The following is a 19,881-nucleotide window of genomic DNA, read 5'->3' as shown; positions in this document are numbered from 1 at the left end:
ATTCCAGGTCCAAATTAAAATGAATTTTTGTGAGATGTTACAATCCAAGATTTATTTATATTAGCAGCTCAACAATTAAAGAGAGACTCCAGTATCATTTTTAAATTGTACTCAGAGAGGAATAATAAGTGGTTGTTTGGCTGGGGTGGTGGTAAGGGCAGGAGCGTTTGCCAAGTTCCAGACACTCATGAAAATACAGATTTCCATTAATTTGAACCTCGCAGTAACCACATGAGATGCATGTTACCATTATCCCCAGTTTAGAGATGAGGAATCAGATGTGGGGATTAGGGGAGCACAGGACCTCATCTGAAGTCACGTAGTTAAAATGAAGAAGAAGTGGGATTTAAGCCCACACAGATCAGCTAGAGGACCCACACACATTCTCCCTCCCAACAGCAGAATAATGTGCGATCTGGTGGCAGTGGGTGAAATTTACACAGCACTATCCTCTTTTTTTTCTTTTATTTTAAGAGTTGGGGAACCATCGTGAAATCGTACTAGCATAGTGCCATTTCAGCTTTCTTAAAGAAAACTATCATTTTCTGTGACTTTCTTTTATCCAGTGGAAACCACCAGTTAAAACAGGAAAAAAAAAGGAAAAAACCAAAACCTTTGAACCCAGGTTCAAAGAGGAATTTTAGAAACATATATTTCAGCAAAATAAAGTGTACATCTTAAAGAGTGTGCTGGTCCCTTAAAATTCTCACTGTGATAAACTAGACCCTGACTTCAGCAACTCTAGAATTTTCTGCCAATTTGGAATAGTACATACATATGTGTGTGTGTACTCACAAGTGTGTACTTGTGTGTGTGTGTATATGTATTGTACACATATTCTCAAGGGTGGGAATGGATTTTATCTGGAGACTATCACCAGCACTTGGAGCTAAGTAGGGTGGAAGCCGGCAAAATGGGCAACATTAATTTGAAGTAAAAATAAGTCTGGGCTAAAAATAATGAAACGGCCTTTTTAACATTCAGTGGTCAACTCTGACATTTACTTTCTCTAGCAAAGGATCCAATATCTCTGGATTTGAATTCCATCATAACATATCTCCTCCCCACTCCTCCCCCCACATTTTTTGGCGTCTCTCTTCATTAACGAGGGTACTATGTTGCAAATCTGGACGTGCACGCCCTTCTTTGCACGTGAACTCCACACCATTTTCTAGATTACACGACATGAAATGCAGACTGTGGTAAAGGCAGTGCCATCAGATGGAACGCTGTCCTCTTTCGTAAACGGTTCTTAAGAAGAATTTTTCATTTGTATACTCGCCCGAAACTCGATTTTCCTTCCTTCTCACATCTCTGAAAAAATCATCGCCTTCCCTAACCCAAGACTGGTTGTGAACCACTTGCTGGATGAAAACAACTCTGTTCTCCGCATCCTCTCGGGGCGTCCCGGAGAGGCGGTCTCCCAGGTCCCGCTGCCACCTGCTGGTCCAGCGGCGCTTAGATTTTAGAAAACGCCGTGCACAGCGCTCCGGTCAGGATGATGCAAAAGGCAAGTATCATCAACAGGTAGTTCTGGCGACCCTGCGTGATAAAAACGAGCAGCTGTGATTGAGAAAACCCGAACCGGGGGGGAGGCTATAGCTCGGTGGTAGGGCGCATGCCTGGCACGCACGAGGTCCTCGGTTCAAGCCCCAGGACCTCAGAGATGAATAATTACTTCCTCCCTCTAAAAAGAGATTAATTTAAAAAATTAAAAAAAAAAAAAAAAGAAAGAAAGAAAACGTGAACCAAACACATAAAAAGCACACACTCTCGAGACTGCGAGGGACCTTACGAACCATCTGCTGTGCCACCCGAGTGCTTTCTCGCTCCCCCTCCACAGAACCTTCCAGATTCTCTTGAAACCCCACCACGCCCTGGTCATCTACCCTCTCAGGAAATGCACGGATGCCCCCACCAGGCATCCGCACGTGCTGGGGTTAGAAGGGGGGCAAAAGTGTGCCCTTCCTTATTCAGCTAGTCACATAACGCGGGGGACAGGAATTCACGAAATAATTACAGACAAGAACGGCACGCAGCCAGAGGGGTGCGGATAAGGAAGCGGCCAGGCGTGTCTGTGAGTGTGTGCGCCACACAGGCGTCCTCGCGCGGCGGACGGGAGTCGAGCTGAGCGCCCAGCTGTAAGTGTCGGTGACCCGGGCGGGGCGTGAAGGCAGCGCGCACGGCTGGGCGTGGCGCGAGGACGCGACGCGCGTTTTGAAAGCCCGCACTTTGGCAGATGGTGAACAGACAGGAGCGCGCTGCGGCGGATGCGGGGGGACCAAGGAGGAGGCGACCCCAGTCCTCCTGGGAGGAGACGATGAGTGCAGACAGACGGAGAGACAGTCAACCTCAAGGGCAAGGAAGAAACAGGGACGGAGTTTGGCTCCCCCAGCTACCTGTGGTGCCCCGTCTTACAGACGGAACCACGGACCGCCCCCTCCTCCCCTCCCCCCGCAGCCAGCTCATCTTTAGACTGACCAAGAAATACCGTCCTGTGTTCAGTAGAAATACTTTATTTCTCGTAAGTTCCATCTCTAGGGGTGCTGTGGGTCAATTCCGATCTCCCTCCCACAAGATAAACTCTCAAACATTGAGATGTAAGCGTCTTGCTTCCCTGGAGCATCTTTTTTCCTGACCAATATTTTCTCTCCTTTGACAAACTATCTTTCATATGGAAGGGTTTCAAGCTTCCTCACGGAGCTGACTGTTCCAGTGAGTGACTGCCAGGGTGTCCACAGACCTCTTTACATACAGACCCAGGGCTCTGAGGCAAGTGAAACAGGGTCTCAGTTACAGTGAGACCTCCACATAGTCAAATCACACGATGCTCCTAGTGGCTTCTGTTAAGATTGACAATTAATATACAGACAGAATGTCAAAAACGGTATATCATCTTTTTTTCATCTTAATAAAGAGAGTGGGTGACTTTGCCTCTATATTTGATGACTAGAGTGGTGTTTGTAAGGTGGGTTGGGTCAGTTGAATTGTCTGATACTCTGTCAGTTACCAACACTATCAGAAGTCACTTAAGTTCTAGAAGTCAGACAAGTTCTAGAAGTCACTCAAATTCTAGAAGTCACTCAAGTTCTAGGAGGCACACAGATTCTAAACATGAAAGCTCAAAGCCTTGTCAAACACAAAGCAGCTTATTTACACACACACACACACACACACACACACACACACACACACACACACACACACACACTTGCATGAAGGCTTTAAGGGTCCCTGACATCTTTTTCTAAGTCTTAAAGACTACAGCCTTTGCCTAGATACCAGTAATGGTGCAGAGTAGACAATAAATGTTTAAAGAATCAGTACACTCTGGCAATTTCCAAATGTGCTTTGTGAATCAGACAATTCATGCAAATCACTGAAATAAGGGGAAAAAACACAATATATGGGGCCTCACTTATCAGCAATTTACAACCTAATTATGTGACCATGTTGTAAGTACTCTATTTTATTGTCTGTGTAGGCAGAAGAACAATATTCTCAAGAAGTAAATATTTTTCCCTTTTAAGGTTAAGAATCTGCCCAAACTGCCTAGCTTCCTGGAGAAAAGGATTGATTATATTTGGGCAAAAGCAATAGTTTTCTTTTGTCAAAGGTGCATGTTTTAGAAAGATCACGGTAACATTCTCCCCAAAGCAAAAATGGTTTAACTTGGATTCTGGAAACGGCTACTAAGATGACAAATCATCTCATTCTTTATCTGGGAGTTGCTACTGACCTGTAAATTGTTGTAACAATCCCGTGTGCTGGGATTACTGTGGACATACCAACTGAAGTGTATTGCTAAAAATATAATGGATATCTAGCTTAAGATAGCTAAATATAAGATTCTAAAGCAAACTTCCCAAAGAGGAACAGATGCCAGATAGAAAAGAATGTCAACTAGAGAACTGATGACATTAAAACTAAATAAAATCATGAAACTCCCATACGAAAAGTGCTTGGATCCTGATTAAATCACCACGGCTACAGGTCATAGACTTCTTTTTTCAATTGAAGTACCGTCAGTTACAAGGTGTCAATTTCTGGTGCACGGCACAATGTCCCAGTCACGCATATACATATATTCATTTTCATATTCTTTTCCATTAAAGATTATTACAAGGTATTGAATATAGTTCCCTGTGCTGTACAGAAGAAAATTTTTTAAAATCTGTTTTTATATATAGTGACTTTTAAATATGTTTTTTGAGGACTGCTTCAAGACAGCTACAGGACCTACAAGTCATAAAGATAAATGTTAGCTCTTGTTTTCCTCTAGGATTTTAGCTTGTTTTTAAGAAAAATAATTTTAAGAATTCTGGGAGGATTTTGGTTTCTGTATTTAGTTGATAACTCCCTCAAACTCGCTGGCATGTAAAGTATTTAAAACTTTCCTCTAAGTCAGCTGTCAAGAGCCAATTAGGCGTCTGCGCTGAACAATAAGAACCCCCCGGCACCCCTTAAGTTTTGTGTGTAGACAGATTTGTGAGGCTTTTTAACTCCAGAGAGGTCAACACAACTCACTCTGCTTCCAGATTTGCCTTCCTTCTGTTTTTAACATACACACTTGGCCAAACGTGAGCACTCACTCTGAAAACTACAAATTGAACTCCACTGGGATTTTATAGGACCCCCACTGCAAGTAATTGGAGAGCACTGCCTGTAACCACAGTGAGTTGTCCCATCAGGAATATGGTGAGTCTCCCATCTGTTCTGAGTCTTTTATTTTCTGTAGTAGAGATTTTATTAAATCCAGCACATTTCTTGATAATTATTTTCTTACATTTTTATAATTTGTGTAGGTATTAATAGCATTTATTTTCCTCTTTTTAATTGGTTATTGGTGGTATATTGGAAAGCTATTGATTTACTATTATTTATTTATACCTATAATTAAATACGCTATGGTCATTTACTTGTGATTTTCTAAGGTTTTAATATGTTACCCTGGATAATATCCAATTCTTAAATAGAAATCATTATCCTTTGTGAGGGAGATGAACTATTTGCAAGGAGATATACACTTTAGGCATGCTTTAGGCAACACTAACCAAAATAAATAAGAAACATGTGCATGAAAGTAACTTATGGATCTATAATGTTTTAAATTGTCTTGTACGTTTAAAAACACAAAAATTAAGATCATGAACCAAATATCTTCTAAACAAATTTCTTGTTCATTTAATCTGAGAATCTTACTTGTATTAACATACTAAGGCTTCATTTAGAGTGAATGAAATGATGTTTTAAATCTAAAATTGAATAATCATTTTAAGAATTATCCAGGGACAGGGATTCACTTTATGGTCCCAGAGATGAACAACATCAGATCTTAGAAATAGGAATTCTTTGTTCCTTATTGAGACAAAAAATATTGTCTATGATGCCTATAAATTAGAGGGTCTCTAATTTCTATTGTTTTTAGTAAAAACTATTACAAAATACTATTCACAAAGATTCCTCAACTGAAGACTTTTTCCCCAAAGGTAGAGGGGGAAAATTGTAAAATAATTGTTCATGAAAATGCACACACACACACATCCTAGAAGTATTTGATAAATGCAATTTTAAATCACCACTGTTTACACTTGAGAGGGAAATGGTAGCAGTCCCCTGGTAGCATACTGTTTTCTTACAAAGTTGCTGGTTTGATATGGAGGACTTTGGGAGGCATGAAACCAACAAAAGAAATCGACTCCCAAATTCCATTTGCCTCAGGGATATTTTAATCTTTGGGATTAAAAAAAAATCTTTCATCTTGTTTATCTACTGTATTTCACACTAGATAAAATTTCCCTCTTTCATCTTTTATTGGATTATTTAATCAAAATCTATTAAGGGCAAATAAAAGCAACTAAAGCATTTTCCCATGGAGATTAGCTGGAGTGGAGAGAAACATGTTAGAAATAATTCTCATTATCTCTAGTATTTTCTTTCCCAGTTAGAGAGGATAACATTTTGAACATCTGGAGGGGAGGGGATAGCTCAGTGGTAGAGTGCATGCCTGGCATGCATGAGGTCCTGGGTTCAATCCCCGGTACCTCCATTAAAAAAATAAATAAACCTAACTACCCGCCCCCCCAAACACATTTTGAACATATGACCCATTAAATTCATTTATGTGTTTTTTGCCCTGGGCTTAGGAGTCACATGCGCTTTTCAGAAAATGACATAAAGTATTAAATAACATATGGTATTAAATACCCTTCTTAACTGGATCCACACTTGTTTTCCACATCTGCCCTTTCTTGTACATACCTGTATTTCCTTAAACATGAAGACACCCCACATTGCAGCTATCAATCCTGGACCCTTAAATAAAAACAAGAACTTCAGTTAAATTGTTAATATGTCTCACTGTACACTGCAAATACAGTAAATTGGAGAACTGACTTGACACTTCAATCAAATAAAATTTTTTTGTAAAAGCAATAGAACAATATTATCAGGAAAAAAACTATTCATAGTCTCAATCCTAACTCAACATTAAGTTAAACTACGTAGCACTAGGTGAAAAACGAAGACTTTTTTCCTTTTTTTCTTTATAGCTTTCATTTTTATTATTTTGTTGATGCTATAATAGTTTGTGCCATAGAATATTTTCCTTCAGTGTGATTTATAAAAAGATATTTAAATAAGCACGAAGTTTATTTTTTTTAGTGAACTACTTCCTTAGGGTACTAGAAATGGGCTTAATAGGAAAAAGCACATGAATAAGTTTATAACTTCCTTTAGCATGAGATAATCTCATAACTGAAGAAATTTTAGTATATTCTTTTGGATCCGAAAAATAATGTGCATACGGGAGCAGCATGCTCTTTAGTTTTTTTTTTTTTTTAATCTGAAATTTCTGCACAGGTAATCAACTACGTCTAACATTAAACTTTAATGAATACTAAAGGTGGCATCATGGAAAGATAGAAAAAACCATGTAAGGAAAAATAAACAATGGGTTAGTAAGCAGAACACGAAGACAGAAATGAAATAACATAGGAGAAAGAAAAGGAGAAGAAATGAGCTGGAAAAAAAAGATGATTCTGCAATTTGAAAACTTTAAACTATTAAAGTTTATTAATTTTTTATTTTTTAGCTGAGAAAGGAAAAAAAGTGGAATTTGGATTAATGGTGGTCTTTGTGGAGAAGGTGTGCTATCTCAGCATTTTTAGCATTCCTATGCAAGCCCTGCACAGACTCTGGAAAAGTTTCAGGTCAACAATTCCAACCTGTTTTTCCCCCTCCACCACTCCAACTGTCTACCTGACGGGGTCAACAAAGTTGGACTCCGCTCCTGGCATGTGAGTGAAGCAATAAAAACACATTACTCTCTGTTTATCAGTATCTGGAAAAGTCAGAATCAAAAAAGACAGAGAAATAGGTCAAAGGAACTGTCTTTGACCAGTGACGTATGGTCCTAAACCTCAAAATTCAAACCAAACAAGAAACATCTGAGCCCTTTAGAAATTCCATGCTGCCTTTGGACAGGATGGGAAGAAACAACAGAAGCAGGGGTATAACGTTAATATTACCATGCCAACCACTCAAGAATTTATCCTCCTTAATCTGGAAATTCATTTCCCTTCAGAGTACATGGCAGAAGACAATACCAAGAGTTATTTTGACCTTTGATGCTTTTTGGCTGGTGACTTTCTAAACATTAGTTAGACATGGCCTAAGGGTTACTGGGAGAAGCAACGTGGTTGCAGGAAGCAGTTTTTTTGCTAACAGTAACAGGAGGAGAAGTCAGGGTGCACGGTCGCTGAATCGGGCCGACGAGGGCCCAGCAGGAAGGACATCTTAAAGAGAGGGCACCGTTTTGGGATTGGGAGCGTGTGCTTTTCTTTTGTAAATTAATACAAATCACACATTTATAAATCAGCCTTTGAAAAGAAGGTGAACTTGAACCATCTGGAGAAGCTGATTCAGCCATTCAACCCCTCAGGGAAGACTTGGAGCAGAGTAACCAGCCCTGTGTCCTTCCTGCTACATTGGTTTTTTTTTTCTTCCTTTTTTTTTTTTTTTTTTTTTTGCTTTTTAATTGATTATCTGTCAATAAAAAATATACATGCTGCTTTCAAGAAACTCCTGGTCTAATCACTAATGGATACGAACAATGGAAATATATGTACCTGAGAACAGGGTGTTGCTGGGATTTGAAAACTGTACTGTTTTTCTTTTTTTTTCTCAATTTACCTTTTTAAAGGTGAACCATAGAGGATTTATAATGTGTTAATTTCTGGTGTACAATGTAGTGATTCATTTTTTCATACATATATATATTCCTTTTTGTATTCTTTTCCTTATAGGCTATTACAAGGTATTGAATATAGTTCCTTGTGCTCGACAGTAGGACATAGTTGTTTATCTGTTTTATATATTAGTGTGTATCTGCAGTTCCTGAACTCCTAATTTATCCCTCCATGATCTCCTTCCCCCCGATAAACATGCTTGTTTTCAATGTCTGTGAGTTTGTCTCTGTCTTGTAAATAAGTTCATTTGTGTTATTTTTTTAGATTCTGCATATAAGTGATATCATACGGTATTATTCTTTCTCGGCCTGACTTACTTCTTAGTACGATCATCTCTAGGTCCATCCATGTTGCTACAAATGGCATTATTTCTTTCTTTTTATGGCTGAGTAGTATTCCACTATATATATGTACCACATCTTCTTTGTCCATTGATCTGTTGATGGACATTTAGGTTGCTTCCATGTCTTGCCTATTGTAAATAGCGTTGCTATGAACACTGGGGTGCATGTACCTTTTCAAAGTAGAGTTCCCTCTGGATATATGCCCAGGAGGGAGATTGCTGGATCATATGGTAACTCTATTTTCAGTTTTTTGAGGAATCTCTGTACTGTTTTCCATAGTGGCTGCACCAAACTACATTCCCACCAGCAGTGTAGGAGGGTTCCCTTTTCTCCACACCCTCTCTAGCATTTATCGTGCATGGACTTTTGAATGATGGGCATTCTAACTGATGTGAGGTGATACTTCATGGTAGTTTTGATTTGCGTTTCTCTGACAAATAGCAATATTGAGCATTTTTTCATGTGCCTATTGGCCATGAAAAATGTACTCTTGATAAAATAAGATGAACCATATTCATAATTGTTGAAGCAGGGTGTGGGTGTGTTTAAAATTTCCCATTAAAAAAAAAATCTACCTCTACCAGGAAAATAAAATAAGGAAGAAGGTAGGATTCTGGAAGGCAAGACTGAATCTTTTCTGCATGTGGAGAAGGTTGTCCATGAACCGAGTAAGGACGGTGAAACCAAGCCAGAACCCAGTAGCAATAAGGACCTAGTTCCTCATCTCCCAGAAATACCTGTTCTTCCCAGGAAACAATCCTCAGGCACCAGAGGAAGCCACACCTGGTGGGTGAGAGGACTACTGATACCACAACGGTTGAGAAAACTCTTCTGGTGGCTCTAGGCTCCAAACGCCATAGTCACCACCCACGCTGGCCCTCTGTCCACACCCCACCATCCTCAGCAATTTATTTACACTGTTAGGCTTGTCCTAGGTCTTTGCCATAATTGAGTACAAGAGGCAGTAGCAGGAAAACCATATCTCTGTCTACTATAAAATTTTGTGAAGAATATTATTGATCATTGCCCCATGTCCCCTGTAGAAGGGCGCATAGGTTAAATTCTGCTAAGAACTTGGTGTTTAAAAAAAGTAAAAAACAAAGAAAAAAGAAAAAAGAATATAGTATTAGAAAATAACTGGTCTTTTCTGAGGAACTAATGTTACCAGTTAAATTTTAAAAAAGAATTAGTCATCCCATTGACTTACCCTCTTTTGCAAGCACAAAGCAAAACAATATTTCATCACATAACTATTTCCCTGTTAGTTTACTTTCTCATTTTTCTCATAGTTTGGATTTTCTATTTGTGTTTGTATTTCTGTTTGTCTTGCACAACTTAATTGTATCCGTGTATTAGTTACTTCAAACTCATTTTGAAGAATCTGCATTTGTTCAAGACTGTAACTCGATTGAAAGACAGAATCACTATCATGTGACAAGGTTTAAATTGGATGTGATTGATGTCTTGATCTATTTTAATACGTGTCATTCCTCCTCATGTAGTCGGATATCACTGTCAAGTAATATTTGCATCCTTAGTTGAAAAGCGTGTCACACTGCATACTTTTCTCGACAGTTTTACTTTTAAGCATTTAACTGATTACTGTCCCACCCCATTACCAATTATGTTTTCTGTGTTACATGGTCATTTCTAGCATTAAACACCTTTGAAATAATGAGAAACACACCCATTTTTGGAAAGAATTTGAGTCTTGCCATTCCAATGATGAAGACTTAAACTTAAAAAATTCCTTATAACTCAAGTTTGATGACACGCTCTCTCAGTAGAGTTTAAGAATGTCAAAATGTGAGTCCTTCAAATAAAAAAAACCCCAAACCCTTTATTTTTGAATTTAGTTGTACCTTAAAGCTAACTACTTTATGAGCGCAGCAGAACTGTCAAAAACATACTGTTTGAAACTGAGAATTTATATCGAAATTTAAGGATGTCTCAGACTTTTCTGCAATTGTATTTTAGACTAGACAATGTGTTTTAAAAAAGTCAATTTTGGAGGCTTGCACAGGTGTGTTGCTAACATGTTGTAGGCAAATTTCATTTATGATGATGATTCAGGAAACAGGGGAGGCAGGTAAACAACTTAACTGTCTAAGGAACTTGGAGTAGAAATAAGAACCCAACATTAAAATGAGTAGTTCGGTGTGTATATGAATGACCTAGTTCCACAATGGACATGAAACAACTTCTAAATGGGCTTCTACACTGAAGGCAGAAAGTAGCCTGTGTACTGAGAAGCCCTGAGATCTCCATGAAGCTGTGTCGCTTGAGATAATGCTCTTGGTATGACCCCAGTCTTCTCATCTTCAGAATGGGGACCATCCCACCAATACTCGTCCTGCCACTGTCAACAGAAACATTTTTGTTTTTCTGTTACCCGACTGTGCTACTGGTTGGCACCTAAAACACTGGATGCAGCAGGTTGTATCATGTCTGTCATGATGAACATTGTCCAGAAACAGAACTTTGCTTCAGAACCTTCGAAAGCCTTGGTTAAAATGCTGATGTACTGTAAGAAGAAGGGACAAAGTACTTTGTCTCTCAAGGTGGTCATGAGTTTCAGGTGCGATAATACACACAAAGCATTGTTGTATTTTATAAACTCATATAGAGATGGATATGGTTACAAAAGCAAATCGTACAGTATCCAAAATGAAATTAGGTAAATGACCGAACAAAAACTACAAAGGTGAACAAACCTGCTCAAATGAGGTTAGCAGGACACCCTTGGTGGTCAAGGACATGAGACGAGAGGGTGTTTATCTACATAAACCTGTTATATTACTCGTCTTCCTGGAAAATCAAACCCTGTGACAGTCTCCAGTGATTCACTGAGGACGCGTCAGGAAAACGAGGTTTACAAGTGCACAACAAAAATCTGGAGGAGCAATCCAGCTACTTACAGCAGTGATTATCGGGAAACTGACCACGGCGCTGAGGGACCGATTGGCTATAAACCAGCAGCAGGTGGCTACGGCCCAGAGTCCTCCCGACAGGAACCCTGAAACACAGACAGCACACACTGACCTGCACGTCCCTCTCCTGCAGAGCCCAGCTCAGGGAGAGCAGGGACATCCCAGTGCACGTACCCGCACCTTCTTATCAACTGATGCCCAGCACGGGTTTCTGAACCAGGTCTTATGACCATTTTGGAAACCAAATGATTTCTCTCTTTTTAAAAAATTGAAATATAGTTGATACAATGTTGTGTTAGTTTCAGGTGTACAGCATAATAATTCAGTTACACATGTATATTCTTTTTCATATTCTTTTCATTATAGGTGATTACAAGCTACTGAATATAGTTCCCTGTGCTATACAGTAAGTCCTTGTTGTTTATCTCTTTTATGTACAGTAGTGTATATATGCAAATCCCCAACTCCTAATTTATCCCTCCGCCACACACTTTCCCCTCTGGTAACCATACGTTTGTTTTGATTTCTCTTTTCTTGACTGCTGTGGGTATCATATAACCCTTCACTTTATTGACATGAAATCAAGTTCCCAAATATTAGTTGAGGTAAAGACTGAGGTGGAGAGGGAACTAAGAAGATACTGGATCTGAATGTATCCTGCAAACACCATTTACTCTAAACGACGAACATAAAAATATGTGAAATTCAGGATCACTCTAATGGGAAAAAAAAAAGAAAACTCCTAGAACCTGAATAAAAATACCAGCTAAAATTTTCAGGATACTTTAGCTAAACATTCAGTAAATATTCTACCATTTTCTAAAATGGTATCATGGTGTAGAGACACACTTGGGCTTAAATCAGTCAGGCACTCAGACTGAATCTCTGACATATGCTTTATTTTGTTCTTTAAAAAATTTTACTTATACCCCTATATTCCATGTTGAATTATAGCAAACTGCTAAATAAGTGAGAGAGTATAATTTCCTGTTATATATATATATATATAATCATCAATGCTTAATGGACTAAATCCAAAAGCATGTGCATTTAATATACCTTTTTTAAACACTAAAATACTTTCTCCTAACTTTTTGAAGAAAATCTTTGCTTTCCCAAGTGACTGCAGATTCCTATTTGTTGATACTTAAAAAAACAGTCACAGGACTGTGACTTTTAATACGAACTCTGAGTGAAGAAGAAATAGTCTGCTGATCAATACACAAGCTGTTTTGGCATTGGAAACAATCTTGGATCCATTGTTCAAGTTCTGAGTTCTGTAATAATGACTTGGCATTTCAAGCCCAGTTTCACGGTTTTTAAATCCATCGTATTTGTTGGTGAACTGGACCAAAGCAACTGAGGGAATGAACACAGACAAAAACAGACGCGCACACAGACAAAAACAGACGCGCACACACAAACACACACACACACAGGATGACGATTTACGCTAAATGAATACAGGATGCTGCTTTCACAGAGTAAGCAGACCATCTGTAGTAAATGCTCTTACCTGGCAAGACTGCTTCAGGATACAGTTTAGGGTTATTTTTCATGGCTATACAGTATGCCAAGAAGTAGACCGTGCTTGTAAGAAAGATGCCGCTAAAATGTGCAAAAACGTAGTCCAAATCTGAAAAGACAGATTACAAAGCTCTCAAGCATATCACATTAGTCATTTCAAATATATTTAGAGTTCTAAGAATGAGACTAGCTCACCACAATTAACCTTACAGGTAAAGGAAGCGTTAATTCTACTTTATCAGCCTAGTGTTCTCCATGCTGTTTATATAGAATTTTAATGTATCTAAAATACTGAGACGTAAGTTAGTCCCTATAATCAAAATCTAAAAGGTTTGGTTATCTTGGAAAGCTAATGGTTATCTTGGAAAGCTAAATAAGAAACAACAAACATTAGTATGACGTTCATATCTCCTTTTGTAAGAATAGGTATTCGGACCTAATTTTACTGATTTTACTAATGGCTACAACAATTGTAGCAAACCTCCAAGTAGACTGTAGTTAGGAGGGTAGCGTGTGAAAAACTGTGAAGGTGCTAATTTTATACGGTCTATGGATCTGGAGACCAGCATCTGGGTTGTAGGTGGTAGCTACACGGAAGCATATTCAGGAAGTTATTCCAAAGAGGATTTTATTTAACTATTTACCGTAAACCTAATTACAGGGGGGAGTTAATAACACAGATGGTGCCCTGGTATCTGAGAAACCCCAGCCCCACTGACTATTTACAGCAGATGGCACTTTGGCCATACAGATGGGTGTACAAGGTTCTTGGCTGTGAAGGTCACACTGGGCTCAGTGTTTCTCTCAGTTAGATCTGGAGAAAGATGGGTGGCCATGTTTAGGGAGGAAAGTTTGGAAGACAGAGAGTCGGTCTATTCTCTAAACTCTTACATCCTACTTCTGAATCACATCAGAACAACACGTCCATCTTAAGACCATGGCAGGAGGCAGCATAACACGGCGATTAGAAACAGAGGAGCTGGTGGGACTCCTCAAGCCACTCCCTGTTAACCTGTAGACTTGGGTAAATTCCCTAATCTCTGTCTTAATTTTCTCAATTTTTTCCAAGATAATAATGGTACCCGACCAGGAAGTTTGCGATGAGGGTCAAGTAAGTCATTACTGTCATGTGCTTAGAACTGTGCCCAGAGCACACACTACTTCTGATTGTTAAATAAATGAAGTGAAAAATGAAATGCCTTGCCTCCTTGAATTATTTTGGAATAAACTGGAATAAAGTGCATTTCTATCAGACCACATTTGAGTTGTCATAAGAAAGACCCCCATGAGCGGATTGTACTATTTATACAAAGAGATTGTTGGGGACATTGCTTATTATGTCCTGGTACCAAGAACAACTGTGCTCCTGAACAATGAGCTGTTTTTATTTTGTGTTCGCTGAATTGTGGGGCTGGTCTGATTTCCCTTGTGACTCTAAGAAATCTGTACTCATTGCTGACAAGTGTACAAGTGTGGTGTGGTTTTGAGACGCCTTCATGGCTGCATTTGATTTTTTTCCCTCATTTTTCCTTCTCTCACTTTATCTGATGTTCTTCTATTTTTATTCGTTTGCAATCCTTTCAAATGAAAAGAATAAAAATACAGAAAGCGTTTGTGCAGAATCCTACGCACTGACACACGGGCATAAAGGCTTTGAGTCCCGTGTGTGTGGCTGACTGTAAAAGGGAGGCACAGACTATGGCATCTACCCAGTCTGTCCTCTCATCGCAGATCGAGTTCGAATCCCAGCTTCTCCACTGACCTTTCCCTCGAGACTTGCCCTCCAAGCCTCTCCCTTATCTGAACATCAGTGACTTCCATTTTCTGTCCCATCTGTGTAGGACTGCCTGATCCGCGAGCTCATTCTTTCATCACTTCACGGGTGTAAGCCACGTTTCTGTGTAGTTCCAGGACCCTGAACAGACACTCTTTCATTTCCTTCTGAGGCTGGGAAGGCTGTCACACACAGCGCGGAGGGGACGCTGAGAGAGGAATTCTCCTGCTCTTGCTGGAGACCGAGATAATCAGGGAGCATCACTTTGGGCCTTCAGTGCACACCTCCGTGCTTGATAAATAATATCCTCACTAAGTAGGCTAGACTTTGACCTTTCCTTGGTTTTAAAATACCATGTGCTGCCCTTTAGCGTTTTTTTTTTTTTTAAGAGGAAAATATATATTTTCCCAGAGATCATCAAACACAAAAATAATCTCCAAATCTTGCTGGAAAGCCAGAGACCGTGATAAGATCTGAGCAGCTGAAAGAAATCCCGATGAGAATACAGCTGATCATATTTGTACGTTAAAGATCACAGGGAAATATTCAGATAGTCCTTTCTTTCTTTCCGTCTTCAGCGACCTTCTAATTTCTCCCTTAGGATGAAAAAGTTGGATCAAATCTGATGAATAAATAAAATAAATGTCTATTTTAAGGCAGGACAAGGACATTTAAACATGAACGTAGCCCTCTGGGTCTGTGTGGGCCTCCTCCCCACCTCTAATGTCCAGTGTGAACCTGTATCTGGTAGCCAGGCCTCCTCAAAGATGGGAGTGCCCACCTGACTGTGGAGACCGATTTATTTACTTTTCTTCTGACGCTAGCAACGTAACTTCTTACCAGAATAGCATCCTTCCCCAGCTCCGCGGGGGGTCATGGTGACCGGCTGCTGGCTTTGTATGTGCTCAGCTGGACTCTATATCTTTGGTGAACTTTATGTAAAATATCAGTATGTCACTTTGATGCACGATCTTTTGTCTCAAAAATGTATGTGACTCTGCCTTCAATGGCTAACAGGTGGAACAGTCCTCAGCGCTTCCGAGAGTCTGTCTCCTAGGTTATTATAATCCTCAGTTTGGCGCAAATAAAATTCCCTCTTTTTCTTCTTACCTTGGTTGTGAATTGAGCTTTTGCTGACAAATCTAGGTACCAGTATCGACTACAGTCACATTCTTTCCATATTCTTAAGTAGAAGACCAGGTACTGAGTCTATCTGGAAAGGGAAACAAGTGTTCTCCTCTCACCGTTCTGGCTGGCTCCCGCGTACGCACTGCCATTTCTCTTGCTGTGGTCCTTGATGTAAATGACCGGCACAAATGTGGACCCGTAGAGTATTCCAGATACCACCGCGAGACTGCAGCCCCTGAGGAAAACAAACAAGAAACTGATCACCTTGGCCCAAAGCAGCGTTGCTGCCACACACACAGGTGGGCTCATCTCGGAAGCGTGCTTCCAGACGTAAAGCACCAGACACTAGGAGGCTGGTGAGTCCTGTTTTGAAATCAATTGCGCATCTATTTCAAGCACGGTGATGAGCTGAAGTCACAGGGGTGCCCTGCAGTGTCCGTCCAGGTGGCGTCAGCGCTAGGACGCAGCTCCAGCCCTCCACCGTCTAAGGGTGGAAGGACCTGATTTATAGACGATAATGGGTTATCATTGCAAACTGTCAATCCAAGGAGGAGAATACGGCCATCATATTATACAGGTGATGTAAATCAACCTGGATCTCTAATTAAATTACGAAGTACTTGTGGACTGACCCTGGGCCCTGCGCTCCTTTTTAAAACACCCTATAGTAATAACCCAGGGCTAGAACAGACCGAGTACTCAACCCATGTTTGTTTAGAACAACCACTGAGATCCACGGACTCGTCTACGTCTTAGACGTGATCAACAGGGAGTGATGATTTCATAAAATGATTCGACTATTTCAGGCAAAGCATTACTTTTTTGTAAGAAGGAAGTGTTTTGCTTTAAGCATTTGAGTTGTGTTGACCCCTCAGACTTGGGTTACATCTGCATGAAGCCAGCATTTCCAATGATTCTGGGGGGAGGTGAGTCGTATTTGGGGACAGTCCCTTTTAGCTTGATACAAAGGACCATGGCATGAAACAGGAAAGAGTTTTTAGGCAAAAACCATTCCTTTCCAAGCTTAAAGACACATTCTTAAAGTCTAGTTTAGTAGTGCTTTAAGGAACAGGAGACTGTAGGGTGTCACAGGGCCAGTGAGCCCTGGTCACGCTGGAACCCCTGCGTCCCAGTGAAGCCTGGACCTCGTGGTCCTCACGGAGGGTCCCAAACACAGACCAGATTAATACACTAGGCCCAGGTAATGAGACAGCTCAAAACATTCTTCTTAGCACATATTCCCTCAGCGAAGGGGATGCTTGGTGAAAAAAACGTTTTGTTTGCAAGATCTTAATTCTAAAGCAAAACTAGCAACGTCTTTATTTCTTCCAAAGCTCGTGTGTTAGTTCATTGTTTCATTCATTCAATTTATTCAGCTATTTGTTGAGCATTTATTATGCACCCAGTGCTCTTTCCCACTGTAAGGTCAGTGTATATACCAACGAAGAAGAGCTTTCTGTTCTTGAAGTGTCACCCTGTAAAGGTGTAGCTCAGTGGTAGAGCACGTGCTTAGCATGCACAAGGTCATGGGTTCAATCCCCAGTACCTCCATTAAAGTAACTAAATAAATAAACCTAATTACCCCCCCCCACAAAACCAAAAACAAACAAAACCCACAAACAAAATACGTAGTCAATAAATAAATCAATCTAATTACCCCCAAAATAACAAAACAGCTGTCAATTGAAAAATGCAAGCTATATACTATTACAGACTCATATTTCTTGTATAAAACATATAGCAATTTCATATATAAAACTTTTTCCAGCTTTTTTTTGCTTTCTTTTTATTGACATATAGTCAGTTTACAATGTGTTAGTTTCTGGTGTACAAAATAGTGATTCAGTTGTACATATATATATATTTTTTCATATTCTTTCTCATTATAGGCCATTACAAGGTATTGAATATAGTTCCTTGTGCTATACAGTAGGGCCTTGCTGTTTATTTTACATACAGTAGTTAGTATCTGCAAATCCCCAGCTCCCAATTTATCCCTTCCCACCCTCTTTCCCCTCTGGTAAACATAAGTTTGTTTTCTATCTTTGTGAGTCTGTTTCTATTTTGTAAATAAGTTCATTTGTAAATAAGAAGCTGTGGTGTATGTATACAATGGAATACTACTCTGCCATAAAAAGGAATGAAATAATGCCATTTGCAGCAACATGGATGGACCTGAAGATTATCATTCTAAGTGAAGGAAGTCAGACAGAGAAAGAAATATACCATGATATCACTCACATGTGGAATCTAAAAAAATGACATAAGTGAACTTATTTTCAAAACAGAATCATACATAAAACATATAAACATTCTAATATTTCCTTGCCAGCCCCTAAACCCTTAAAATATAGGGGCTGTTGTTAACCATCACCCTTTCAGTGTTTATGGAGACAGCAGGGGAGCGGGGTTAGGGCCTACATGGACCCAAAATAGTCTACTGTATTTGAAAATAAACATCTTGGGATTATAAAACTGTCTTTAACCACGAGGGGAGGGACTTCCAGTGGAGAGCGGGCCTCCCAAGCCGTGCCATAACAGAGATGTGCGTTGCCTAATTCGATTGTGATTGTACTCTGTGATCAACACTTCTATGCTACTTTATTTTGCTTTTTTTCTTTTCTTTACTTTACCCTTTCATTTTAGGCACAAAAGTCTTGCAAAACGAGACTGCCTTTGCCAGCTGCTTATTGGCCAGAGACACTGCAGCAGCTTAGGAATTCCTTGAAGCCCTGAGACCAAAGACCTCTGTAACTTTAAAACTCAGCCGGAGACCAGAGAGTCCCTCCACTGTGGAGGTAAGAAGCCAAAGCCTGTGTTACCATTTTCTCCGTGAACTCAGGTGCATATAACCTCACTCCCGTTATCCTGGCTTTAACCGACCATGAAACAGGATAACGGGACCTCGTCTTACACTAAGCGGTGTTGCGCTGTAGAAAGTTTATCCACCCAGGAGTAATCAGGATCCGGATCTTGAATTTTGTTAATCACCTAGTGAAAACATTGGCAAAAAGCAGAACAAAGATCAATTGATCATCACCCTGGAGATGAAAAGCTTTTCAGTGTTTTTCACTTCTCTCTCAAACACACGTTAAAACATGAACACGTTACCCGGCATTCTGACTCTGTGGGCACCTCTAGACTCAAATGTTTCTGAGTCTCTCTTTCACTCGGGATGGTTTGGCAGTTGACAACTTCTCCATTTGCATTTTTTTCACAATTTAATATATGGCTATTTTGATATGCCTATCAAAACTAACAAAAGTTATTAATGCTTGCATTTATTTGCATATTTTAATAATCTGTAAAGAAATTAGAACTTAAGAGTTTTCTACTACGGAATTTTTAAGATCAATAGGCATATTTTTATTCAGACTTTTTTTTTTAAAGTAAATTAGTTGATAAAACATTTCCAGCCTTGTTTCAAGATTAGCTAATATCTGGAGTCGGGAAAAATTAGGAACCAATTCAGAATATTTCTACTATTGAATGGAATCCTCTGTCTCTTACCTGAAGCTTCCTCACTGTTATACTCTCACTACTTTTGTAGGAGAGAAGAAACTAGATTTGAATTCCTCCCACTTGCTAAGTCAAGATTTCCTTTGGCAATAATGCTTTCTTCCACCCCGGGGACCTTGCAACGTATGGCCGCACACTAACAGAGACTGTGTATGTATCTTTAGACTTAGTTTACTTACATCCTTCCATCTTGATGGAAACATCTGAGGCAATTAGCCTACGATGTAGCTTTTCCCAAGCTGCATTTACTTTATTTTCTTTCTTTCCCCCTTTGGGTGAAGGGTGGCTGGTTAGGAAGTATCTGTACCCCCCAAATCGGCAGGGAACACCAGACATCTTTCCCCCACCTCACTCCTCCATCCTCTGATTACAGATACCTGTGGATTCATACATCTCTTTCCTCTGACATC

The 19,881-nt window shown here is 39.8% G+C and overlaps 1 protein-coding gene and 1 non-coding gene across 3 annotated transcripts in view; one reads left to right on the top strand and one right to left on the bottom strand.

Annotated features, from left to right (window-relative positions):
* Positions 1 to 448: 448 nt before the first annotated feature.
* The window catches only part of TMEM144 (transmembrane protein 144), a 36,622-nt gene continuing 17,189 nt past the window's right edge, over positions 449 to 19,881 (bottom strand). For both annotated transcript variants that reach the window (XM_010982620.3, XM_010982621.3), the window contains exons 7-12: positions 18,867 to 18,943; positions 16,069 to 16,187; positions 13,040 to 13,159; positions 11,512 to 11,609; positions 6,262 to 6,315; positions 449 to 1,542 (exon numbers count right to left, since the gene is read on the bottom strand). In XM_010982620.3, coding sequence (XP_010980922.1) covers positions 1,459 to 1,542; positions 6,262 to 6,315; positions 11,512 to 11,609; positions 13,040 to 13,159; positions 16,069 to 16,187; positions 18,867 to 18,943 — 552 coding nt within the window. In that variant the 3' untranslated portion in view covers positions 449 to 1,458. The remainder of the gene's footprint in view (positions 1,543 to 6,261; positions 6,316 to 11,511; positions 11,610 to 13,039; positions 13,160 to 16,068; positions 16,188 to 18,866; positions 18,944 to 19,881) is intronic.
* On the top strand, positions 5,977 to 6,049 carry TRNAA-GGC (transfer RNA alanine (anticodon GGC)). Its single transcript has one exon. It is a non-coding gene; the product is annotated as a tRNA-Ala (tRNA).

The sequence above is a fragment of the Camelus dromedarius genome, chromosome 1 (genome assembly GCF_036321535.1).
Source record: "Camelus dromedarius isolate mCamDro1 chromosome 1, mCamDro1.pat, whole genome shotgun sequence".
Lineage (NCBI taxonomy): Eukaryota > Metazoa > Chordata > Mammalia > Artiodactyla > Camelidae > Camelus > Camelus dromedarius.
This window is presented reverse-complemented; position numbering and strand designations above follow the sequence as displayed.